Here is a 27464-nt window from a genome sequence, read left to right as displayed (position 1 = left end):
TCAAGCAAGAGTATAAATTGTAATGTAAAGTGATTCTAACAAAAAGCAAATATTACAGAATTATAAGAACAATAGCTTTTCATGTAAGAGCAGCAGCTCGTGAAAAATGAGAGAGGATAAATGAGATTTCTTGTATGTCTCAGGTGTATGCTCTTGTGAAGTATTCTGTTCTTTATATAGTCGTTGTGAAGGATCGTTGGAGTGATGATAGAATCTTGGTCATTGAAGAATGATTACTGTCATTACTCTCCTTGTTTCTTTCTAAAACAGTTTTGCACGCCTCATTATTCCCTTCTTGAAATACTTTCTTTCCATATTAAGATTCTTTTCGGTTACGTGTTCTGGACTGGTGAGTCTACGTCAGAGTCTTGATATATCAGAGTTTGTCTTCAGAGGATGATTATGTATAACCTCATCAGAGCTTCTTAATGATCTAGACTTCTTTAGTATCATAGTCTGGATTTAGTAGTCTTTTATCGGAGCTTCTGACTTCTTAATGTTGCGCTGGTATCTGCGTTGATCAGAATCAGAACCTTTTGGATGCATCCTTTCTGAGTGGCATATGATCATCGAATATTTTATATCTGATGTAATTTTCTATCTGATGTATGGTCAGAGTCCTGCATAAATGGTCAGAGTCCTGCACACTAAGAAAAAATCTCATTAGAGTACCATTTTTTTTTCATCCTTTGTTATCATCAAAATCTTAGAGATATATTATAGAACCAACTTTGTTCTTACAATCTCCCCCTTTTTGATGATGACAAAACAGTTCAGAGTAAAGATGAAACATTTAAAGAAAATCTTAGATCAGATAGTATAGTGGGCTCCCCCTGAGTTAGATCTTTGGATAGCTCAGAAGTTCTTACCGGACCTTCCTTGGTTTGGTGCTTTTAGCTACTTTCCTGCATATCTTTAGTCATTGTAATGGTTTATTAAGAATGTTTGCAGTGCTTGAGAGGAATTAGTTATGTTTTCATCAGAGTTGTTTTAGTTCTCCCCCTTTTTGTCAGAATCAAAAAGACATAGCAGCAAAAAAAAGTTGATATTGATAGAGAAGCATTTACAGATAAGCACATATGCCAGAAAGCAGAAAGTAAGGAGCAAATAACAAAACATAGAAAGCAACAAGCAAATAGCCTAAGTGCCTAAGGGTTTGGAGGCGGAGGCATCCTTTGGAGCAGCTAGGACAACATGTTCTGAATGTTAACATTGATAGAGTCCTGTTGATCTAGCCTGGCTCGAACTATTTGTTGTTCTTTCTGCAGTTCCTCTAGAGTTTTCAAAACCAGAGGGACAAACCCAGAGTTGGAGTGTTCCCCCTGAGTCAGTTCATCAGCGTTGGCTTTGGCAGCAACTTCTTCAGCAATGCGAGCTACTTCTTCAGCGTCGGCTTTATCTTTTGCCTCAGCCTTAGCAACAGCAACATCAACAATAGCCTTGCTTCAGCTTCTCTGATTCTCTAAAGTTCTTCTTGACGCGCTTTCTCTTCAGCTTCCTTCCTTGCCCGTTCCTCAACTTCTCTGGCTAGGCGCTCTTGGAGTCTGATCGCAGCGTCTCTGATGAAGTCGTCGCGGACTTGTTCAGAGAGGCCTTTTAGCTTGAAGGCTTCAGAGGTTATCCAACTTATCACTTTATTCCAGTGGATCCTTACAGCAGAGGGATCATAACTGATACCAGAGTTGATGGTCAGAGACTTGACCTTCTCAACTAAAGACTCTGCAAAAACCTGGATTGCTTTTTCAAGGGTAGGAAGGGTAGTTTCTGGTTCAGTGGCAGAGGCTGGGGAGGGTGAGGAGGGTGAGATGGGGGAACTTAGATTAAGTGTGGGAGTTGTTAGGTCAGCGGAAGTGATGGGTGATGGTATGTTAGAGTGGGTTGGTTCAAATGGTTGTGGTTCAGAGTGGGTTGGTTGTGGTTCAGATGTGGTTGGATTTGGATGTTCCGGAGGTGGGGAAGTGACTTCAGGTTCAGGTTCAGGATGTGATGGTTGTTGAGAGGCCATAGTACGGGCTTGGAGCTGAGCCAGAGTGGGGGATTGAGGGTCAGATGGTTCAGTATTAGAGGAGAGTTCGTAGTAAGGTGGGGATTGAGGAGATGGTGAGGTGGTTTCATTCAACATTTCTGCTTCTGAAACTAGTAATGTTGTGGTGGTGAGGTTGAATTTCAGAGAAGATGGGTTAGAAGATCTGGTGGTTGAGGGAGGAGTTTCAGTAGAGGTGTAAATGGGAGTTGTTTGGGGAAGAGAAGAAGCAATTGGTTTAATTTTGACAGAGGGAGGGAGAGATAAAAACTTACCCGGAGAGCCAACCAGAGGAACTGGGGGTCTTGATCCAGAGGATTCTCCCAGCTTAGCTTTCTTTTCCTTCTTGGACTTCTCATAGGGCTCTCGCATCCTCTTCATAAAGTTTGGTGGATGCTCAGGTAGCCAGTCCACTATGAATTCAGAGATATACACCCCTTGATTGGAAAAGTTCTGTAGATAGTAGGCTACTACCTCTGGAGGGTCAACCTTGGAGAACAGGTAGAGTCCGTTGGGAATCTCCCTCTTATCTCTGAATGCTTCCCAGGAGGTATCAAGTGTTGGTTTGGCTCTGACTTGATCAATGATTCCCATGCTCTTCAGATTCCGAGAATTCAGAGGTCTTCCAGTGTCAATGGTGACATCTTCCATGAGTCTGAGCTGAATCAGGTGGTCCACGAGGCCACTCTCGATCAATACATCAGATATCAGTCTCCCTAGAGGGATGTAGTTCCTTGTCTTCATGTTGTTTCTGGTGTCTTTAACTGAATCTCTGAGGTACTTGAAGAGGAGTGCAGGTAGACAGAGTTTTAGACCCTTGTGAATGCAGTACAAGATGCACTTCTGATCTGTGTTGATGTAGTCAGAAGAGTTTGAAGTAGGACGATGATGGATGGTGCCTAAGATGATCTTCAGCCAGATCCGAAGGTTCTGATGTAGTTCCTTGTTCTTGGAATGCTTGCCTTCAGCACTCTGTTGGAAGATGGTAGGGTTTACTTCCTGGGACAAGTACTTTCCCCTAGGGTTTATGTTGTAGATGCGTCTTCCTCCTGTCTTCTCCACGATCAGAAGAGAGGCAATTGATTTCTCAGTGATGACTATCTTGACTCCCAGAACGTAGGAGATAATGTAGTGATCATCTGAGTCTGCGAAACGCCAGAACTCCTTCACCAGATTCGTGTACACAGGGCCATAGAGGCGTTGAAAGTAGTTTTCCCTGTAGATTGGAGTTGAGACGATGCCGGTGGTTGTAGTAGTTTGTTGGCTAGAACTGGGTGCTTGCTCTGTTGAGTTATCTGTTGGGAGAAGTTGTAAACTGATTGTTGCTGAGAATCCATGAAGAATAGTTAAGGGTGATGATGAATGTTTGAAGAACTTGATGAAGACTGCAGAAATCCTTTGAAGGAGATGAAGATCTGAGAGAGAGGGTTTTGTGAGGTCGTGAGTGTGAAGGTGTGCGAGTGTAGTTTGTGAAATGAATATATACACATTTAGGGTGCATGCAAAACGACAATAGAAAGTGAGTTTAACAGTTAAGAAATTGAATGCAGCATGTTTAACCAAGTAAGCATGTTTGGAGGAGAATGATTACAGCCCATGATGGAGGTCTAATCCCCAAATCAGCTCACTGCTCGAGGAGATAGCAAGAGTCTGTCTCTTGATTTCTGCTAGACAACTATCTAAAAGTTCCAAGGTTAGACGCAAGATGTACCACGTGTTACTTTATCAGATCTTAAGGAATACCAAAGGGTTGGATCCTGAAGATTTCTAACTCAGATGACTTCTAACTGGTAGTAGCATCAAAGTCAGATACATAATCCAGGTGTTTACTTCAGAGTCTTATTTTGCTATTTCAGAGGCACATTTCATTCTAAACAATTTTGAATGTTTAGATTTTTCAAGATAAAAGAGAATCTATCTTCAGCCAGGGGTTTGGTAAAAATATCAGCCCATTGATGGTCTGTATCAATAAATTTTAATGTTATTACCCCTTTCTGAACATAGTCTCTAATGAAATGATGTTTTATTTCTATGTGCTTAGCTCTGGAATGCAAAATAGGATTCTTACTTAAACAGATGGCGACAGTATTGTCACAGAAGATAGGAATGTTACTCTCAAAGATCTGAAGATCTTCTAGTTGATTCTTCATCCAGAACATCTGAGTAGTGCATAGTGATGCTGAAATATATCCTGCTTCTGCAGTGGACAGAGCTATGGTTGATTTCCTTTTGCTGGCCCAGGATATCAGATTCTTTCCCAAGAACTGACAGTTCCCATATGTACTTTTACGTTCCATTCTGTCCTCTGCGTAATCTGCATCATAGTAGCCAGGAATTCTATACTCTTATGTTTTCTCATACATCAGGCCCATGTTAGGGGTTCCTTTCAGATACCTGGGTATTCTTTTAACAACTGTTAAATGAGATTCTCCAGGATCTGATTGGAATCTGGCACAGAGACATACACTAAATAGAATATCAGGACGTGTAGCAGTCAAATAGAGAAGAGAGCCTATCATACCACGATAGAGCTTTTGACAAACCTTCTGGCTAACTTCTTCTTTTTCCAGAATGCAAGTTGGATGCATAGGTGTCTTAGCAGGTTTGCATTCCGCCATTTCGAATTTCTTCAGAATGTATTTTATGTATTTACTTTGATGAACGTAGGTAGCTTATGAAGCTTGATTGATTTGAATTCCTAGAAAGAACTTTAGTTCTTGCATTAAGCTCATTTCAAATTCTGCCTGCATTAGCTCAGAGAATTCTTGACATACAGCAGGGTTAGCTGAACCAAAAATAATGTCATCAACATATATCTGGCATATCATGAGGTCATTACTAACGTTTTTACAGAAGAGTGTAGAGTCAACTTTTCCTCTAATAAAGTCATGTTCTAGAAGAAAATTGCTTAGTCTTTCATACCAAGCTCTAGGAGCTTGTTTTAAACCGTATAATGATTTTTTAAGTTTAAAAACATGTTCTGGACATTTGGAGTTTTCAAAACCTGGAGGTTGATTGACATACACTTATTCTGATATATAACCATTAAGAAATGCACTTTTGACATCCATTTGATATAGTTTGATAGAATGATTTACAACAAATGAAACAAGTAAATGAATAGATTCTAACCTGGAGACCGGGGAAAAGGTTTCATTGTAGTCAATGCCTTCTTGTTGATTGTATCCTTGTGCCACCAGTAGAGCTTTATTTCTGAAAACTTCTCCTTTTTCGTTCAGTTTGTTTCTGAACACCCATCTGGTTCCAATAATGTGAGTTCCTTTAGGCTTTAGAACAAGATCCCAGACGTCATTCTTTGAGAATTGATCTAGCTCTTCTTTCATAGCTAGAACCCAGTCGTTGTCTTGAAGTGCCTCATCACAGGAAGTAGGCTAAATCAGAGATACTAGTCCCAGAGGGATTTCTTCAGGTATCTTCAATGTTGACCTAGTTCAGACAGGTTCATCCTTGTTTCCCAGAATAAAATCTTCAGAGATGTTGGGGCGGCTTCTTGATTTCTTCTGGATAGTTGAGGCTTTAGTTGCATCTGGACTTTGTTTATCAGATACTTCTGGTGCTTGGGTCTTTTCGTCAGAACCTGCAAGAGTAATCTCGAGATCTGCAAGTTTCTCAACTAGCTTTGACTTTCCAGGGTCAAGCTTATCATCAAATCTAACATGAATTGATTCTTCCACAATTTTGGTTTCTCTGTTGTATACTCTGTAGCCTTTAGAGCGTTCTGAGTATCCTAACATAATACCTTTTTGTGCTTTTGAATCAAACTTGTTCAGATGTTCTTTAGTATTCAGAATAAAGCAAGAGCATCCAAAAGGATGAAAATAAGAAATGTTTGGTTTTCTTACCTTACACAGTTCATAGGGAGTCTTCTCCAGGATAGGTCTTATAGAGATTCTATTCTGAATATAACACGTTGTATTGACTGCTTCAGCCCAAAAGTACTTAGCCACATTTGTTTCATTGATCATGGTTCTGGCCATCTCTTGGAGTGTCCTATTCTTCCTTTCTACAACTCCATTTTGTTATGGAGTTCTAGGACAGGAGAAATCATGGGATATTCCATTAGAATCAAATAGTTCTTCAAAAAATTTATTTTCAAATTCTCCACCATGATCACTTCCGACTCTGATGATTTTGGAGTCAAATTCGTTTTGCACTTTGGAACAGAAGCTAGTGAATACAGAGTGAGACTCACTCTTGTGCTTTAGGAATTTTACCCATATCCAGCGACTAAAATCATCAACAATAACTAGTCCATATTTCTTTCCATTGACTGATGCTATTTTAACAGGTCCAAGCAGGTCAATGTGAAGAAGTTCCAGAGGCTTAGAGGTGGAAACAATATTTTTCTTTTTAAAAGATGTTTTGGAAAATTTCCCTTTCTGACATGTCTCACATAGAGCATCTGAAGAATGCTTCAACTTGGGTAGACCTCTGACTAACTCGAGTTTATTTAGCTGAGAGTTTTCTCATGCTAATGTGGCCCAAGCGTTTATGTCATACCCATTGCTCTTCATGAAAAGACATCAGACATTTTACATTTTGTTCTTTTAAGTCTTAAAGATTTATTTTGTAAGTATTATTTTTCCTCTTGCCAGTGAATAAGACTGTTTCATTGATCTGATTAATTGCTTTACATCCTTTTTGATTGAAGATTACATCATAGCCGTTATCACTTAATTGACTTATTGATAACAGGTTATGCATTAATCCTTCTACATAGAGAACATCAGATATAGAGGGAAGAGTTCCATTACCAATAGTTCCGGAGCCTCTGATCCTTCCTTTCTGATTTCCTCTGAAACCTACGAAGCCATCATCTTTAAGTTCCAAGCTTTGGAACATATACTTTCTTCCCGTCATGTGTCGCGAGCATCCAGAGTCCAGGTACCATGATTGGTGTCTTAACTCTGCTGCATAAGATATCTACAACATAAACAATCTTATCCCTTGGTACCCATAATCTTTTGGGTCCTTTATGATTAGTTTTCCCAGATTTTCTTAGAACTTTGGGTTTTCTAGCATTACTAAAACGTTGTGCTTGTGTATGTGTGTAGTGATAAGAAAACGGAGATTTAGGTTTGTCATTTGTGGAAGATTTATCTTCACTGGGGTCATACCCTATTCCTCTTTTATTATTCTGACTTACTCCATAAATCATGGATGCCATTCTGCTTCTCTCTATCCCATTTTTCAGAAACTTTTGAAATGATTTTTCATATTCATAAATTACTGTGTTCGAAGTTTGTGGAGCTTGAGATAACGCTTCTTCAAGTTTTAAACATTGTTTATTTGTGGAGTCTCTTTCTAATATCAAAGTTTGGTTTTCATCTTTTAGTTCTGAATCTGTCATCTCAAGTTTACCACATTCTTCGATGGTTTCTTCAAGAACCTCTTTTACAACTTTAATTTTTTTTTTAAGTTTCTGATATGAGTTTAGAGTTTCAGAAAGGCATGATTCAAGGTCAGAGCGAGAAAGATCAGAAAATACCTCTTCAGATTCAGATTCTCCATCTGATGTATTTCTGGAGGTGGTAGCCATGAGTGGAACATTTGCCTGTTCTTCAGAGTCTGATTCCGAGGAATCAAATCCACTATCATCCCAGGTGGCCATCAATCCCTTTTTAGTTCTGAATGAATTTTTCTTGAAATTGTCTCTTCTAGAGCTTTCTTTCTTCAACTTGGGACATTCATTTCTATAATGACCTGTTTCCTTACATTCATAGCATGTTATATCTTTGTTTGACTTTGTCGCGGTGAAGAATCGGAGACCAAGCTATTGATTAGACTTGACTCATGAATCAAAATATCACCACCGAACTTTAATTTATCCAAGGGAAGGGGAAAAGATTCAAAAATAAACCAAATATGTATATGCAAAGCTAGAAGATTAAACTTAAGCTAAGCAAAAGGGGGGGGGGGGATTCTAAAGGTACATGGGTGTGTTATAAAAAGGGAAGGTATTAGCATCCTAATCATCTGTAGTACTCTACAGGAACTTTTTAAATATATGTGTTTGGTTTAAAATTGTTTGCTATTTGATTGGGGAGATGAGAAAAAGAACATTTTTTATTGTTTGATGATTTGGAAAGACGTTGAGTCTTATGCCTACGTACCCGTGAAGGATCAAAACCTCGTAGTTCGGGTTCAAAAGTAAGAAGGGATTTATTGAGGTTGGTTTTATGAGAAAGAGACAAATTGTCATCTTACGGAGAAAACTCACATTTAAACCACCACAAACATGTGGAAGATAGATCTTTGCATCAAATTGAAAGAAGGGTTCTCACTTGGATATAGAATCAACAAGTATGCCACATACCTCTTCCAAATGGAAAAGAATCAATATCAATCTCAACAATGTTATGGGGTAGGAGATTTAAATCTCAAATAGGGATGACTCATGTCTAATCCTTTTATGAAAAGGTTTTAAACATGGAAAAGCCAAAGTGGCAAAAGGGTTTGAGTTAAGTTTGTGTTTTTAGGTCTTATGAAAAGATCTTTCAATATGCTTAAGTGTTTTGAAGCATTTAATTAAGAAATAAAAGGAGAAATAATGACCTAAGTCAAAGTTTATTATGAAAGTGGTTATAAGAAGGAGAGAGAGATAGAATCCTAAGGTTTAAATTGAGGGGAACCTAAGATTGTATCTAGAAGCTTTTGGATTAAGGGGAAGCAAAGTTGTATAGATTACAGATGAACACACACACGCAAAATGACAATAATTTCATGATTCTTTTCCCTTGGATATAAACAATAACAAGATTGTATATGCATCAACATTATGGAACAAAATATGCCTAAGTACAATAGAAATCACAAGGTATGGATGACAATGTTAAACATGGTTTTTTAGGCATTGAGATAAGCATAAACAAGACATGACGAAGTTTCACATGACATCACAAGACACAACATATTGATGGTGAAGACAAAATCATACTTGACATGGTAAAAGCATTCATTGGTACATGGTAAACACAACATGAATCAATTTAGGTCAAACATGCATCACATCATAAGTCTTCACAAAATAAACATTAGACTTGAATCAAAGTTCATGATAAGACCAAACTTAAGTGGAAACCTAATCACCTCTTAACCATTCATTCAAACATGTTTTCAAGGTCAATCAATTGATACATTGTATGAAAATAATCAAGTTCAAACATGTTAAGGATAAAAATCAACATTTAAAAGAGTGTGCTTTAATCATACAAACTTTCAACGTCGAGAACAAATAAGACATAAGTCGAAAGAATCGATTAGGAACCTTAAAAAACACTTAAAACACATGTTTTCCATCCAATCAAAAGTTGTGAAATAAATAATATTTTTGGTATTTTTTTGGTGTCATCATAAAATAGACATTCTTATAGACACATGGCAAAAAGAATGGGCCAAAAAGGTTAAGGGATCATAAAGTTATGGGTTTTTGAAGTTATGAAGAAAAATGAACATTTAACAAATGCGAAAAAATAAACACTACGCTGGCCAGGTTCGAACCCACGTCCTTGGGGTTCCATGGAATTTTTCCAATGCCAACTCAGCATTATCTTCAACCTCTCTCTCTCATTTTCGTTTTCTTTTTCCCACTATTTTTCCAATCTTTCATCAATCATCTCTCTCTCATTTCTCAACCATTTTTCATGAAATAAAGATCAAAATCGCATAGAAAAATGCAAGGAACATAATGGTACCATAGGTTTTGGCTAATACTCAAAGATGGAGATGCACGAAGGCAAAAACCAGAACTGAATCTTTAGGTTTCATGCAACATAATTTCACATAAACAACAATATAAATGACATGTAAGCTAATGATCCTTCTTAACACAATAAATGCTACATATTTGCTTCAGAAATCAAAATGAAATGACGTATGTATGATGAGTTTCAAAGAGCAAGAATATACCTATTAGAGCAAGGTCCAATGCCTCTTCAACACTACTTCCAGCTACTGTTTGATGCCTCTCCTAATGCTTATGAGTTCCCAGAAGATGATTGGAACCTTTGGTTTGCAGAATGCACAAGCCAAATGAGAGAATGAAGGTTATGGTTGAAAAGCTCTCAAGAATGGAGTTTTTCTTAGAAAGCTTGGTGTATGGATAGATGAGGCTTTGTCCTCTATTTATGGGATCCTTGAGGGTTTAAGAAGCCTCAAATACCATACAATAATTAAGACTTGTACTGGTTTGCTTGCTTGGTTGTTTCTTGCACAAAACACCAAGTAGGAAGCATGGCAAAAGCATTGGGGGCTTGGAGTGTTTTATTGAGCTTTGTCTGAAGTGTAGGAGTGGACATGATGTTTAGAGTTGGTATGTATCAGAGCCAAATCCATTTGGGAGCTCAATGGTACTTAATGTTGGGTTAAAGCCACTTTACACAAATGGAAGTGTAACCTTTATGCCAAAAATGGAATGATTCATTGTCTAATGGCTTGGTTGCTTGAATAATGACTCAAAAGTGTGTGTGATCTTATGATTAGAGTGAGATTTAGAATCAAGAAGTACATGTACTTGTGTATTTGTTTGGATTTGTAGTGTACTTTGGCTTAAAATTTGACTTATGAACCATTCCATGAGGTTGTCTTCCAAAATTCTTTTCTCTTAGCTCGAGCATGGGAATTTATTGATCTTGGACATTTTGGAAAGATGGAATCATGATCTACAACTTTCATGTTGATCACTTTTCTTGAATCTATTGGGATCTGGGTGAAAAACTGGCATAAAGTTGGTCACTTGACTAGGTCAGCATGCTGAAAATTTCACTAAGTGTTTTACCACTTGACAAACAAATGAATCATCCACTTCATGACCCCATATCTCCTTATTCGTGAATTTTTTGAGGTTTTATCACCTATGACAAATTTTAAGTATGAAGCAAGGTATTTAATCTGATCGTTGGAGAAAAGAAAATGGTGGCTTGGATCATAAGTTATGGCCTTGGAAAGTTGGATACTTGGACATGTTTTTAGGGACTTCGTAAAAATTTCAAATTCTCCATCTTTGCCCTTTTTGCAAGTAACCTTGATTTTCTTGACTAAACTTGATCAAATGACTTCAATGATCATATTTTCATAATCCTTGACTTGAAAAGTCGATAGTTGACCAAAAATCTTAAAAGTCAAACTTTGACTTTAAGCATTTATTGAATTTTTCATCAGTTGTGTTCAGACTTTCATCTGCTTATGAATCTAACCTCTTGAGCCATATGAATTGTATGAGGGGGTTATGAGTACACATTTTAATACCTTGGATCATGCCTCAAGCCATAGAATCATGCTTTGGTCAAAGAGCCAACATCAAGCTGACTTTGACCAAAACCCTAATTTTGAGTGTCAGATGAATTGTGGCTTGATGAACTTGAGATGAAATGATCTTGAAATCGATTCTTATTGATGGAAGTCACTTGATTACTTGGTAAGAATGAGGAGTTTGAAATGTTAAAACTCATGCCAAGTCTTGATTGATCAATCTTTGAAAGCTCTTGGTGCAAAACCCTAGCTTAAGACAAACAAAGTAAAAAATCTTTTTGTATTTTCAATAGGTTAGTAGTGCAAAAATGCTAGATGTTATGCAAATGGTACAAATGATGGTGGCATCTTAGGGTTGAAAATTAGGTTATGACAGATGCCCCTATTTAAGTTTCTTCAATCTGGAGATATGAATATTGGAATTTTCATCTTGACGTGATTGAAGGGATTTAAATACAAACATGCACGATTTTTGGCCCTAAGAGGCTACCAAACGCTTATGATATGATATGCATGCAGGACTCAGGAATTTTGTGAGGAACAATGTCACAGGGGAGTAATATTAGTTGATAAAACACATAGAGATAAAGGAACACCACTATGGGGACAGACAAAAGGAAATTCCACCGAGGAAAAGATTACAACTTCAGTTTGCAAATTCCAATGGATCCGTGCTCCCTGGGGAATAGATCATTCCAAATGATCATGACTTCAACTGAAGAAACATCTTCGCAAAAGGTTTCTCAAATGTAGAGATGACAATCTGTTCAAATAACGAGTTCTAGCTTTCGCAACAGGTTTCTCAAAGGTAGAGATGACCGCCTGTTCAAATAAAGAGTCAAAATAAAAGTATGCTTCACTGAGGAAATATCTTCGCAACAAGTTTCTCAAAGGTAGAGATGACCGCCTATTCAAATAACGAGTCAAAATATGCTTACATGATCAAAACATGAGTCAACTTCTTCTTTACTTAAGTATTCCACTCAGAAAAGGCAAAATAAGCTTATCAGCGATTTGGGTCATAAACCAGCGAACGTGCCTTGGTTTCTTCTTTAACCAAGTCTTTCTCTAGAAAAGGATTAATGAAAAAGCTCCTAAAAAGGTGTCCACTTTTTGGGGAAAGAGAAGTAACTTCACCGGGTATCTTCGAAGGATGCGGGTCAGTTAATCTTATAAAAAACTGGAATTCTCAAATAAATAGAAAATCGCAGTAAGGATCTTCAATAGACTTCCACCGTGATTTACTGGGGAAAGTACCATTGGCTGTGACTAACACCTCACTGGTGATATAAGTCCTTTTAACGGAATACCTCACCGGGGATATAAAGTCATGTGATAAAAGAAAGGTTCTTGTAATAGTCTTCAACAAACTTCTTTGACGATATTTCCTAGGGAGATGGCCATTTGTTGGAAAGAACGATTGATATGTTGATAACTTCATTGGGGATAAAAAACTTCTCAAAAAGAGGCTTCCATTTGTTATCCAAAATGGGAGTCAATAAGCTTCTCGGGAAAAGATAGCTACTTATTGGGGATCAGAGATCGTGAAACATGCTTCTCAAATAAAGAGACAGCTACCTGTTGGAAGTCTTCATCAAACTTCTCTAGAGAGGAAACCATTTGATGGAAGAAAACTTCTACATTGATAATTCCTTCGAGATAAATAAGCTTCTCAAAAGAGATAACCACTTGTGATCATACCGGGGAAAAGGATATATCTTCACTGGCGATAATGAATATGTTTCTCCTGGGGAGACAGTGCAAAATAAATGCACTCTCGGTCTAGGTTTAACAACCTAGAGAGATTCACCATTAATTTCCAAATATTTGGCTCACTCCAGGAACAACTTGAGAAAAAAAAAGTAAGACTCTCCCAATGGGGAATGAAGCTCACTTGGGATTTTATCCTATCCAAAGATGGAAAAGGACAACTAAAACAACCATCTTCCACGAGGAATGAACTTAGTGGGGAGTTAGAAAGGATATAAACTCTCTGCTTAAGGTTGACGACTCCTATAGGGAAGGAAACATAACACCCAAGGATGAACATATTCAAAGAAATTAAGGTAAATGTCATCAAGGAATTCAAAATGGATGTGAATTTGGTTATTCATGATATATATGCATGTATGTATATATGCATGTATGCATGTTATGTTTATGCTGACAAAAACAGACAAAACAGACATGTTGGGGACATAATATGTTTCATAGCTCAACATGAGCTTGGCTAATCTCATTAAGGTGGAAAACATCATTAGAGATGAGTTAATGGTCATCAAAGGAAAAAGTATCGTCACGAGGTCCAATTCTCTCTAGGGAGAGGAAGATGCTTCGTCTGGGGATGAAATGTGACCCTGGAGAAGAAGACTTCACTTAGGGAAAAAACATGTAGACTCTACCAAGGACAGGTGTAGATTGGTCAGGAAAACCTTCAAAATGATTCTTCCGGAGACATCATCAAAATTTGCATCTTCCATCGGGGATAATGAAGATCGCTGAAAAAACTTGACTATTTATTTTAAAGCTTGATAGAAAATCCAGGCTTAACACTTTGTTGGGAAACATTGAGTTCCAACATCCAACATTTCCCAACTTACTCGCCGCTTGAGGATTTAACTATGAACGTTCTTTTTTTGCATTCACAAATCAAAACAAAATTTTATTTTGAAAAAAAAAAATTTTTTTTTCAAATATTCGTTTCAAGATTTTTTATCAAAATAAAAATGATATTTTTGCGGAGCAGAAATAAAATAAGGATTGCCAATAAATGGATAAGTCTCGAATTTTATTGATAGAATGGTGATTCGCAAATGGCGTGATCCCATGGATATTTACAAAGTTATAAAAATGGTAATATGGGAAAAGGCTACATTAAAATACAATGAAACTTTTCTCCCTAACAAATTTGAATTCCAGATGTATTTGGGCTTCTGATAAGAGCCAGTTGAGAGCTTTGACAGACATACGTTTCTTCAAGTGATCCAATCTGATCTGATGCAGTTACTTGCCATAATCCTTTGTTTTGCCTAGATTTCCTTTTCAGGTTTTCAATCTACCAGGATAATCATTTTCTGTTTATGTCTCTAATTTTTTCCTGGACCGCCCTTTCGGGTTTTCAGTCCACCGAGACGCTCATTTTTGCCTAAGCCGCCCTTTTGGGTTTTCGACTTAGCGAGCTATTCTTTTATTTTTTCTAGGCGAAGTATTTCTTGATTGCGTCGGTATTCACAGGACGTGGGAGCTCCTCACCATCCATATTTGTAAGAATCAAGGCCCCCCCGGAGAAGGCTTTCTTGACAACATATGGGCCATCATAATTAGGAGTCCACTTGCCCCTAGAATCAGATATGAAAGATTGAATCTTTTTAAGCACAAGGTCACCTTCTCTGAATACGCGAGGTCGAACCTTCTTGTCGAATGCTTTCTTCATTCTCTGCTGATATAACTGACCATGGCATAAAGCCGTCATTCTCTTTTCTTCAATCAAATTCAGTTGGTCATACCTGTTTTGACACCATTCAGCTTCTGATAACTTAGCTTCCATCAAGACACGCATTGACGGGATCTCTACTTCTATTGGGAGCACTGCTTCCATGCCATAGACAAGAGAAAAGGGGGTTTCCCCTGTTGAAGTGCGGACAGACGTACGATATCCATGCAGAGCAAAAGGGAGCATCTCATGCCAGTCCTTAAAAGTCACTACCATCTTCTGAATGATCTTTTTGATGTTCTTATTGGTAGCTTCAATAACACCGTTCATCTTAGGTCTGTAGGGAGAGGAATTATGATGTTCAATCTTGAACTCTTCACACATTTCCTTCATCATTGTATTGTTCAGGTTTGAACCATTATCAGTGATGATTCTGCTTGGCATACCATAACGACAAATAAGTTGATTCTTGATAAATCTAACCACCACATGCTTGGTCACATTGGCATATGAGGCCGCTTCAACCCATTTTGTGAAATAATCAAAATCCACCAGAATGAAACGATGTTCGTTGGAAGTTTTGGGCTCAATAATACCAATCATGTCGATACCCCACATAGAGAAAGGTCATGGAGAAGAGAGAACGTTGAGCAGAGTCGGAGGTACATGTATCTTATCAGCATAAATCTGGCATTTATGACACTTCTTCACATACTTGCAACAGTCAGCTTCCATTGTTGTCCAATATAACCCGCTCTTAACATTTTTTTAGCCATTGCATGTTCGTTGGAATGAGTACCAAAGGAACCTTCATGAACTTCTTTGATCAATAGGCATGCTTCGTGTCTATCCACGCATTTGAGCAGAACCATGTCAAAGTTTCTCTTGTATACCACGTCTTCATTCAGAAAGAAGTTATTAGCCAGTCTTCTCAAGGTCTTATTATCTTTGTTTGATGCCCCAGGTGGGTATTCTTGACTCTGGAGATAACACTTGATGTCGTGGTACCATGGCTTGTCATCAGAGACTTCTTCCATTGCAAATACATGAGCAGGTATATCAAGACGCATAACATCGATCTTAGGCACATTATTCCAATGATTCACAATGATCATGGAAGCCAAAGTTGCCAAGGCATCTGCCATCTAATTTTCCTCACGAGGGATGTGATGAAATTCAATATTGTTGAAGAAAGTAGATAACCTCCTTGCATAGTCTTTGTATGGGATTAGGCCGGGTTGACGAGTTTCCCATTCTCCTTTAATTTGATTGACAACTAGATCTGAGTCTCCATAAACATCGAGATTTTTTATTCTAAGATCAATGGCTTATTCTAGACCCATGATGCAGGCTTCGTATTCCGCCATGTTGTTCGTGCACTTGAATGTTAATCTTGCAGTAAAAGGGATATGTGAGCCATGAGGAGTGATGATTACTGCCCCAATACCATTACCATAAGCATTAACTGCTCCATCAAATATTAAACCCCATTGAGAACCTGGCTCTGGCCCTTCATTTGGCAGTGGTTCATTGCAATCTTTGGCTTTTAAGTACATCACATCTTCATCTGGAAATTCAAAATTTATAGACTCATAATCGTCGATTGGATGATGAGCTAAATGATCGGCCAAGACACTTCCTTTGATAGCTTTCAGGGTGTGATACTCAATGTCATATTCGGACAAGAGCATCTACCAACGAGCAACTCTTCCGGTCAATCCAGGTTTTTCAAAGATATACTTAATTGGATCCATCTTGGATATCAACCAAGTTGTGTGATTCATCATATATTGACGGAGACGCTTGGCAGCCCAAGCCAGAGCATAACAAGTTTTCTCTAGCATGGAATATTGGAACTCGCATTCAGTGAGTTTCTTGCTTAAATAATAGATGGCATACTCTTTTCTTCCTGTTTCATCCTGTTGACCCAAGACACATCCCATAGATTCTTCTAGTATAGTCAGATACATAATCAATGGTCCTCCCTCAACTGGAGGGGACAAGATATGAGGTTCTAGAAAATACTCTTTGATACTGTCAAAGGCTTTTTGACAATCATCCATCCAAACACAACCCTGATCCTTTCGGAGGAGCTTAAAAATGGGAGCACAAGTAGCAGTCATATGAGATATGAACCTCGAAATGTAGTTCAAACGTCCAAGGAATCCCCTCACCTGCTTTTCTGTTTGAGGTGCTGGCATTTCCTGAATGGCTTTAACCTTGTCGGGATCAACTTCAATACCCTTTTGACTGACGATGAAGCCTAAAAGCTTTCCTGATCGAACCCTAAAGGTGAATTTATTTGGGTTCAAGCGGAGTTTGTATTTTCTCAAACGCTGAAACAGTTTCAAAAGATACTCAACATGATCTTCCTCATTCTTTGATTTTGCTATCATATCATCTACATAGACTTCAATCTCTTTATGCATCATGTCATGAAAAAGAGTAGTCATAGCTCGTTGGTAGGTGGCACCAGCATTCTTCAAGCCGAAAGGCATTACTTTGTAGCAAAATGTGCCCCAAGGTGTAATAAAAGCTATTTTTTTCCATATCTTCGGGCGCCATTTTGATTTGATTGTAACCGGAAAATCCATCCATGAAAGAGAAGACCTTTAACTTGGCGGTGCTATCGACCAACATGTCAATGTGTGGGAGAGGAAAGTCATCCTTAGGACTGACTTTATTTAGGTCTCTATAGTCAACGCACATGCAAACCTTTCTGTCCTTCTTGGGAACTGGCACAATGTTGGCCAACCACTGTGGATACTCTGATGTGACAAGGAAACCTGCATCAATCTGCTTTTGCATTTCCTCTTTGATTTTGACCGCCATGTTCAGCCGAGTTCTTCTTAACTTTTGCTTGATCGGTGGACACTCTGGCCTCAATGGTAAACGATGCTCCACAATATCGGTGTCCAACCCTGGCATGTCTTGGTATTGTAGCGGTGTATTCGTCACTTTATGATTTATTGACTAAATCAAAAGCAAAGTATACAAAGATAGAGTCGCCACCGCACTTTTATTTATCCAAAGGAATGGCTAAAAAGCGAACAAAAGCCTAAGAAGTTTTACACATAGAAAACTAATGAAAAGGTCAGAGATCTGGGTAAGGGGGTAATTATGCAAAGGGAAGGTGTTAGGCACCCAATGCATCCTAGGTACTCCTAGGGAACCTCTTTTCGCAAATTGTTGCAAAAGATATTGTTTATGAAAATATTTATTGTGCAAACATTGATTGGGAGGATGAGAAAAGAATATACAAATTTTATTATTTTTGTGTTTGGATGGATAACCATTGCCTACGTACCTTTACAGGATCAAAACCTCGTAGTTCGGCTAAAAGATTTTCAAAAAGTGAGTGGATTGATTTTAAACAAAAAGCCCTAAGGTCTTTCATTATCCACGGGAGAAAACTCAACCTATACAACCACAAGTCCACCATGTGAGAAAAGCTTCAACTTGCTAGTGAGGGACCATGCCCTATAATAAGCAAGGAAGTCTTACAATTCAATCACTAAGGACAAAAGGTGAGATTCACATCAACCACTAAGATAATTGAGATCTATGGCTAATGTATGAAAACTTATTAATAAAGTGGACTTGAGCCACAAAACAATTGAATGAGTGGAATTAGTCAATTTAGAACTATTCACAAAATGAAGTCAAAGTTGGTATTAGAATTCAATTCAAAAGAAGTATTATGAAAATGAAGTTTGAAAAATCAAAGGCTTGGGCCTAGGTTTCTAGTTTGAAAAGAAATGAAAATGTTTGCACAATGTTTTTGTTTGGGTTAACATGCAAATGGAGGTTTAAAGAACAAAAAGGGTGAGAGGTTAGGGGATGTAAAACTTCTTAGATGTTCACCTCTTGAGATCATATGTAGATGATCCAAGTGATTCCTTTGGAAAAGGCAACAAGCAGATAACAGATAAGCAACAAAGATGGATACCAGATGCCAATCAATGGACTTACACTAGTCTCACAGAACAAAGGAAATATGGATACCGGATGCCAATCAATGGACTTATACTAGTCTCACAAAACAAAGAAAACATGGATACCGGAAGCCAATCAATGGACTTACACCAATCTCACAAAACAAAGATGGATACCAGATGCCAATCAATGGACTGACACTAGTCTCCAAGGAATGATCATAGGAAACAACTGCCAATAGCTGAACTTACAATTGACTCCTCACAAGAAACAAATAACAAATGCAATAAGCAAGAGGAAACAAGTTACCAATAAATGGTCTTACACTCGACTCCAAGGAAATGGGATGCCAATCAATGGTCTTAGTCCCAACTCCTACCAGATCACAGGAAACAACTGCCAATAAATGGACTTACAATTGACTCCTCAATGGACAAAACAAAATGTCACAAAGTATGAACAATGATCATGAAATGATATACAATTAATGAAAACAAATGCACAAAGGCACACACAAACAATTATGCACATATGGGCAAACAAACAACAAGCAACCAATTAGCACACACTATACACAATCAATGGGCTCAAGCAAGGTTAGGCTTTAGAAACAAGCCAACTGGAATGGGGTGTTTTGAGCTCTTAACCCTAACATTGAGAGTTAGGGTGAAGCAGATGAAATGGAGATGAGGGTTATGCCTCATAGCTCTTATCCCTGGCCTGGGAGAGCTTTAATCAATAGAAAGTGTGGGAGTTCAGAATGAAGGAACTCTTCTCCACAAATGATGGACTCTATAAGATCTTGGGTTCTTATTCACAATGCATCAACACATGGTGTGAGCAAAGTGAATGACACAACTGAATAGCAGGGGATGGATTACACATCCCTTTTATCTGCCAATTGCCTCTTAAGAGGACTTTACCTGCTTGGCACAAAATTAAACAAACAAAAACATGGCCTCTTAAGGAGGGCTTCAGACAGGTGCCTGCCAATAACAGCAGGTCTTCCAGACTACATGAAGATTAGGGATTATACCTAAGTGGTATGCCAACCACAAGCAAAAGCAAAGCAAAGTTCAATTGAACTTAAAGCAACTTAAGTACCTGTGTAAACAACTAAACAAATCAGTACAATACTCAGACAAACAGATAACAGTCAATAACAAACAGACAATCCCAATGTACAACACATAAGCCATAAGGCAGACTCAAGTGACTTATCATCAACCTACAAAACAGCAAATGTTAGCAATCAAAAGCAAATATCAACATTCAAATGATGAAGCATCATTAACCATGGAATTTGGATGCTTGGACCTGAAATTCAAAGCTCACATGTAAGTACAAACCACTAGGTCAAAGCCTAGGGTCAAAGGTGAAGGAAAAATTCAAAACAGGAGCTGAAATTCAAGACAATGCAACTTTAAACACATATTAACATGTCCAAAAAAGGATCACATCAAAATCATCAAGCAAAAGCATTTCATGATCAAAAGAAGTCAAAGGCAATTTCAAGGCTCATATTTCGTCATCATGAATGAAAATTCCAAATCAAAATAGAAATGATTCAAATAATTCTGGAAAAATTCATGAGCATTCAACACATCCAACATGATCATCATACAAAAAATAAGAAGCATCAAAGATCAATTGGCATGGAAATTAAATTGCACAAGTTGAACAACCAAATGTGTGACATAAATTGTCACACCATGCAAACATGTGCATAAAACAGAAATGGTAAATCATAAAAATACCAAACCAAGCCTAAAACATCCATTAACATGTCTAGAATCATCATGTAAAATTTCATGTCCATTGGATTAAAATCAAGCATATCACAATAGAAAGAGCAAGGCAAAGTCACAAAAGCACATATGATCAAAGATTCTAGCACCATTCAAAATCCAGCCATGCACAACTTTAAAATTTAACATTATTAAATTCTAGACATCCTAAAGATCAAGTAGCAAAAAATCAGGCATTTTTTGGAGCATTTTTCAATTTGTTATGCATTTTCTAAGTTGATGAAAAAATAAAAATCAAAGGAAGCACATAGCATGTAATTTGGAGGGAAAGGCAATAAAATAAATGAACATTTGAAAATATGGCAGCGCTGGGAATCGAACTCGGTGAACATTTGAATGTGAGCGCGCGCTATGTACAAAACGACACCGTTCCATTGTAAACCCTAGCGAAGATCAATTGGACACAAATCCGACGCTAAACCGACGCTACTTCGTCTTCTCCATGAAGACGAAGATGAACAGTGCATGAGCTTCATGCAATTTTCCAGAAATTTCCAGAAATCCAAAACAAGCATATCAACATGAAGCATTTTCAATGGAGATCATAGATCAACAAACATTTAATCCTAATTCATCATAACAAGAGAGAATCGATAGAAAACATTTTGATGCATCAAACTTTAATCACACATATCTTGCTCAATAATGCACCAATTCACACGATTTTTAGCTCAGAATCATCAGCAAGCATAGATCTACAAGAATATGGCAATGAATTGCAAAATTAAGAGATTCGAAACTTGACCTCTTGAAGAGCAGAATCTTGGAAACGCACGATCCACAGCTTGAAATGATCCAAATCCAATCTACAATGCTTGAAATGATGTTTGAGGAAGAAATTGAAGCTTGAGAACGTGTAGATCTAGCTAAAAGCATAATTTCCATCTTCATCTTCATGAGCTTGCTTCACTTGGTTCTTGCTCGAATTCACCAATCTAATGCTTGATCTGCACAGAATCAAAGCCAAGGAACAAGAATATGGCAAGAAAAAGCAATGTTATGAAGAGAAAATTTGAATTATGAATGGAAGAAAACTTTTGGAGGGAGAGAGAATTTGGATCTTGAAATGGTGAATTGTGATTAACCTCCTGAAAATTCTGTTAGATTTAGGTATTTATATGAAGTCCTAATCACCTTGCTAATCCATAATTAGTTTGGTTAATGAAAATAAGGTGTTTTGCAAAAAAATCAAAATTGCATGGTGCATGTAGTAAACCCACGTGAACAGTACCACTTCCTTCATCAAAGTCACTTAAAATTATCTTTTAAACATATTGGCAATGGTAGAAAGTCCATATAATGCACCATTTTTGAATTTTTCAATTTCCCTCCAAAAAAGGCATGGAATAGCAAGTGATCATGTGATAACAATTCATGCAATGTGGTGAATGTTTTGAAAAGCTCATGTCATGAGAAGAAAAATGCAAAAAGAACCACCAAATTTGGAGTTATGGATCAAAAGATATGGTCATTTGAAGTTCCATGCACACTTGGCAATGATTGGATCATATCTCCTCAACCATTCATCAGATGCTCATGATCTTGGACTTTTTGGAAATGGGAGAGAGAGATCTTCGACTTTCATGTTGGACAAAATTCCATTTGAAGTTTCTTTGATGTTGGAAAGTTGAGTTGAAGTTGGATCAAAAACTTGCCATTTTTGGAAAGTTGAAATTATAGGTCACTTTCCATTTTTGGAAACTTTTGACTTGACTTCAAATTCTTCAACCTTGATCTTTGGTATGATGAATAAGCATGATTTGGACATGAATGGGATGAAGAAACTCAATTTCTCAATTCAAAACCCATAGTTGACTTTTCAGTTGACTGCATTGGCCCTTAGATGACCTGAAAACATTCTGATGAATCTGAGCCTTAACCACTTGGGGAATTTGCTCCAAAATGAACCTCTAGCTCACATAAGCTAAAAATAATGATCACATGATCCATATCTCAATAGAAACTTCAACTCTCTTTGTACCATGAATTCACCTGATGCCTTGACTTGTTGACTGTCTAAAGCTGCAAGTAACAAAGGTTAATGACATATTTTTGTACATTTTGGTTAGTGATTAAAAGAAAAGCAATGATATACAAATTCAAGCAATGCTTGGTGATCAAGAACCACTCTCAAAGAGATATCCCACCCACAGGGAAGGAAGCAAGGTGTCCAATGATCCTTGAGGCAATGCAATGTTATGATATGATGCCATGAGGGATCTTAGGGACAAAATTGGGGTCTTACAGGTATGACCAAGCAAACACATCATTATATTCTCGGAGAAGCTCTATCATCCTCTCTTTGACCTCTGGCGCGAGCAGTGCTCCAACTTTGACTTCTTTTTAAACCTCTTCAGACCCTAAGTTGATTACTTCCATAGGCTTTTTGAATGGCTGAATGGTCTTTTCTTCTTTTTCGAGCAGTCTAGAGATTTCATCTGGAATGTTTTCCTCTTCTTCTTCTACTTCGTACACAGGGAATTCAAAGTTGCAAAAGGGCATAGGGTCATTGGTTTTAATGGATATGTCATGAATTAATCGGCACATGTGATTTTATGCTTGTTTTAGAAACAGATAAAAGTGTGAAGTTATGTGCAGCTATCTGGAAGTGTTTATTTTCTTTTTTTTTAGATTACCATTTTCCAAAAGAAAAAAAAACAATAAAAACAACAATATGGAAACAAAATAACATTTTCATTGATTTAATTCTTCAAACGCAAGCGCAAACATTGTCACTTTCGCCTTAGGCATAACGAAAGGATTTTTTTGAAAAGAAAACAGACAACAAAGTATTACTTTGAAATGTGAACAACAACAGGAACATCAACATAAGTCCAGTTTTGGCGAATTACTCTGTGATCTATGAAGTCGGTCGGAACATCTTTAGGATTGTCTTCCATAATGGCATTGGCTTCAGCTGCTTCGTCTTCTGACCTCGGGATGTATTCAAGTTCTCTATGATGAGGAAAGTATAAAGGCACATATGCATCTTCCGCCTCAAGATCATATTCAGGATCATCGCAGTAGGGTTCCCATGTTGAATCATTATCCTCAGTGACGACACTAACTTCTGGTTTAATGAACCCTCCACTATGGAAAGTTTCTTTGATTGAACGAACAGAACTACTTCCTTCTGCAATCTTCTTGGAAGTAGGAGAAAATCCTAAACCCTCTCAGTGTTTATTTTTTGGGAGATCCAAAATTGTTCCCCAACCATCGGTTATACCATCATTGACTAGCCGTTGTGCATCCTTGAATGAAGAGATGGATACTCCTCTCTTGATATATTTGTCAATCAAAGAAAGGGCTTGGAATTGAGTTCCAACATATTCTTCAGGTTCAAGATAAGAGAAAGATGATAAGTGGCTCACAACCAGTGTTTTCTCCCCACAGGCTGTCACTAGCTTCCCGTTCTTCACAAATTTAAGCTTCTGATGCAGAGTGGAAGTGACTGCCCCAGCTTCATGGATCCAAGGCCGACCCAATAAACAACTATACGCAACTTCTATGTCCATCGCTTGGAATGTTATCTGGAAAGTATGAGGTCCGATGGTCATAGGAAGGTTAACTTCTCCAATGACTGTTTTTCTGGAACCATCAAAAGCTTTGACAATAATCCCGCTACTCCTCATATAAGCACCTTGAAAAGAAAGTATGGAAAGTGTCGACTTCGGCATGACATTGAGAGACGATCTTGTATCAACTAACACACTTGACAAAGAGTCATTCATACAGTTGATTGAGATATTTAGTGCCATGTTATGATTTCTTCCTTCTTCAGGGAGATCTTCATTACTGAAACTCAAGTTGTTGCAGGACGTGATGTTAGTGACGATACCATCAAATTGTCCAACCGTCACATCATGGTCTACATAAGCTTGTTCTAAGACTTTCTGCAAAGCTTCACGGTGAGCCTCAGAGTTCATCAACAAAGATAACACAAATATATTAGAAGGTGTATGCAGTAATTGTTCCACCATATTGTATTCACTTTTCCTGATGAGCTTCAACACCTCATCATCATCACTTTTCAGATTCATGTTATCAGATTGGCCAACCGGTTCAAAAGGGATCTCAACATGAGCCTTCTTTTCTGCCGCGACATCCTCAGTCCTTTTTGCAAATATACGCCCACTCCTTGTGACTCTGCTTACATCACCGATGTTAACAATGGAGGGTAGAGGGACATCATTTCCATTCTCAATCATTGTAGCATTGTACTTGTAAGGCACAACTTTATCATATTGGTAGGGAACTGGGCCCAGTAAGTTAATGACCAGAGGAGTCACAGAAGTCTTCCGACTGTCATAAGTAATTTGTATAGGCTCAGAGTCGTTGAACTGAGGAACTATGACATTCATTTTGTTGTCACTATTGACCATATTGACTTGATTATAATCTCTGTCTCGGTAGGCTTCAATGTAACCTTGATCCATTTGATCCTGGAGATCCGTTACAACAGTTAGGCATCCTTGAGAGTTCCTAGAACAAACCCTACAATTGGCATAGTTATGTGGAGGCACAAAACCATTCTTGCTATATCTGGCATGTTTCTTTACTAAGCTCTCTCCCAATAATCGTACATCATGGATCCGGAAACTTCCCGGGCAACCATATACCATGTTAATTGAGGCTGAACCATGTTGCAGTAGAGGATTAACTTGAACATTGGGGTTTACGTCCTTAAATGAAAGGATACCACTCTTTATGAGCCTCTGAACATCTGACTTTAGACCAAAACAATTTTCAACGCTATGTCCTGGTGCCCCTCGATGGTAAGCACAAAATCGATATGCCTTGTACCAATAGGGAAGGTCCTTTGGCACAGGTGGTGGAGACCTTGTCTGGACATGATTTTTAGCTAGCAGTGCAGGAAACAATTCTGCATAGGACATTGGGATAGGATCAAACTGTGGCCTTTTTTGAATACGATTTTGACTGTTGAATTGAGAGCGAGCCTGTTGTAGAGGCTGTTGATGCTGTTGATTTGGTGGTTGTTGCTGAACATGTTGTTGTTGCTGATGTTGTTGAGGATAATGTTGTTGATGTTGATGTGAGAACTGTGGTTGATAAATTGGCGCTACCATTGGTGGACTAATGATTGGTGAAACGACTACAACATGTTGATACTTTCTTCTTTGTCTGCCATATGAAATGACACTAACATCTGATTCTTTCTTTTTGGAGAAATTATTGGAGAATTTCTTAACATGACTAGAAGCGCCGACTTCCTTAGTCAAACGTCCCTCTCGGACTGTTTCCTCAAGTCGCATGCCCATGTTTACCATCTCGGTGAAATCACTGGGTGCACCGGCGATCATGCGGTCATAGTAGAATGAACTCAGAGTTTTCAAAAAGATTTTAGTTATCTCTTTCTCTTCAAGTGGAGGGAAAATTTGTGCAGCAATTTCACGCCACCTTTGAGCATATTCCTTGAAACTCTCTTTGTCTTTCTGAGACATGACCCGGAGTTGATCTCTGTCTGGAGCCATATCTACATTATATTTGTATTGACGAACAAAAGCTTCACCAAGGTCGTTGAAAGTACGAACCTTTGCACCGTCCAAGCCCATGTACCACTTAAGAGCGGTACCAGTTAAACTGTCTTGAAAGTAGTGGATCAGAAGCTGATGGTTGTCAGTCTGAGTGGACATCTTCCTAGCATACATAACCAAATGACTTTGAGTACATGAATTTCCTTTGTATTTCTCGAAGTCTGGTACTTTGAATTTAGGAGGAATTTGAACATTAGGAACCAAGCAGAGTTCGGAAGCGGTCTTGCCAAAAAGATCCTTACCTCGAAGAGCGTTGATTTCCCTTTGCATTTCTAAGAACTGATCTTGAGATCCCTCTAGCCTTTCATCTACTCCCACAACTTCACTTGGAGTAGCGTGAAAAATGTTTTCTTCATTATAAGGAGTTGTATGCAGCACAGGAGGAGGTACAAACATCACAGCAGTCACTACTGGAGCTTCAACATTTTGAGGGCGGTATCCTGTTGGCATATAACCGTGAGGCATGCCCCAAGGGAAAACAGGTGCCATGTGATATGGTTGATCATTGACGGCCGCCACTGGAATGGGTGTTGAGACGTTCTCAGAGATTGATGTTCGTTGCAATGGATCTTGAGAATTGTTCGATGACTGATTCTGAGCAGCCACCAAAGTGTCCATCATAGCAGTAAGCCTTTCCAAACTGTATTTCAAGGTGATTACTTCCTCCCTGAGCTCTTGGTTTTCTTGTTCAAGTTGACTCATCCTTCTCCGGCGACTAGCTCGAGTATTGTACTAGTGAGTCAGTTTGACTATTGGAGGGAAAGACACGTGTAAGTTTCTTGAAATGCAGGAACTTGTGCTTGAATGATGCATGATATGCAGATGCAAAAGATGAGTTTTAATTTTTAAAAGACTCAATAATTTATTGCAAATATTATATAGACAAAATTTGGTATAAGCTGAATAAAAACCTCTTTTTATTAAACAATTGAGGGATCACAAAGGGTGAAATACAATTTCAGCGATCCTAAACAATACAAGAGGAAAACAGCTAAGTCTATGAGTCATAAGGAATCTCATATGTAGAAGGTCCTTCTGCTGGCTGATGCTTCCTTTTCTGCCTCTTTAGCTGAGCATTCTCGATCATAAGCTTGTCGACGATTCCCTTCCAAGCACCTGAGGTGGGAGGTATGCTGGAGTACTCATGAAATGGCTGGACTTTAGAGAGAAGTAAACCTTCTTGTTCCTCATGTTTCTTCACATCTTGTTGTTCCAAAATCTCAATCAAATCATCCTTCTCCTTCAGCTGCTGCTCCATCTTCATCTTCTTATCATTCAAGACATGGTACTTGCCTTCCCAAGTGTCTCTTTCCAATTTCAACCTATCCAAAACTTCTTGAAACTCTTCCCTACTCTCAATAGGAATGGTGGATGATGATGTTATAGCAAAAGGGAATGAGGTTTTCTCAAGAGCATATGGCATCTTAAGTTCACTAGCT

General features: G+C 38.2%; 2 protein-coding genes across 2 annotated transcripts; both read right to left on the bottom strand.

The window, feature by feature from the left end:
* Positions 1–1184: 1184 nt before the first annotated feature.
* LOC127123501 (extensin-like) lies at positions 1185–2617 on the bottom strand. Its single transcript, XM_051053712.1, has 2 exons — positions 1655–2617; positions 1185–1412 (listed from the first exon to the last, which is right to left on the bottom strand). The coding sequence occupies exons 1-2, from the start codon at positions 2615–2617 to the stop codon at positions 1185–1187; spliced, it is 1191 nt and encodes a 396-aa protein (XP_050909669.1).
* Positions 2618–23262: 20645 nt separating this feature from the next.
* LOC127123500 (uncharacterized) lies at positions 23263–26727 on the bottom strand. Its single transcript, XM_051053711.1, has 5 exons — positions 26268–26727; positions 25636–25847; positions 24484–25488; positions 23697–24384; positions 23263–23633 (listed from the first exon to the last, which is right to left on the bottom strand). The coding sequence occupies exons 1-5, from the start codon at positions 26725–26727 to the stop codon at positions 23263–23265; spliced, it is 2736 nt and encodes a 911-aa protein (XP_050909668.1).
* Positions 26728–27464: the final 737 nt, after the last annotated feature.

Source organism: Lathyrus oleraceus, chromosome 2 (genome assembly GCF_024323335.1).
Source record: "Lathyrus oleraceus cultivar Zhongwan6 chromosome 2, CAAS_Psat_ZW6_1.0, whole genome shotgun sequence".
NCBI lineage: Eukaryota > Viridiplantae > Streptophyta > Magnoliopsida > Fabales > Fabaceae > Lathyrus > Lathyrus oleraceus.
Note: the sequence above shows the minus strand (reverse complement) of the source record. Positions and strands in the feature narration are given on the sequence as shown.

Coding starts and splice junctions, on each gene's coding strand:
- LOC127123501 (XM_051053712.1), bottom strand. CDS start 2,617: ATGGGAATCATTGATCAAGTCAGAGCCAAACCAACACTTGATACCTCC. Junction 1,413..1,654: donor TCAGTTATGATCCCTCTGCT/GTAAGGATCCAC, acceptor GCTGTTGCTAAG/GCTGAGGCAAAAGATAAAGC.
- LOC127123500 (XM_051053711.1), bottom strand. CDS start 26,727: ATGAGTCAACTTGAACAAGAAAACCAAGAGCTCAGGGAGGAAGTAATC. Junction 25,848..26,267: donor GGAAATCAACGCTCTTCGAG/GTAAGGATCTTT, acceptor CTCCACTTGAAG/AGAAAGAGATAACTAAAATC. Junction 24,385..24,483: donor TGAAAAGTGATGATGATGAG/GTGTTGAAGCTC, acceptor ATGAACTCTGAG/GCTCACCGTGAAGCTTTGCA.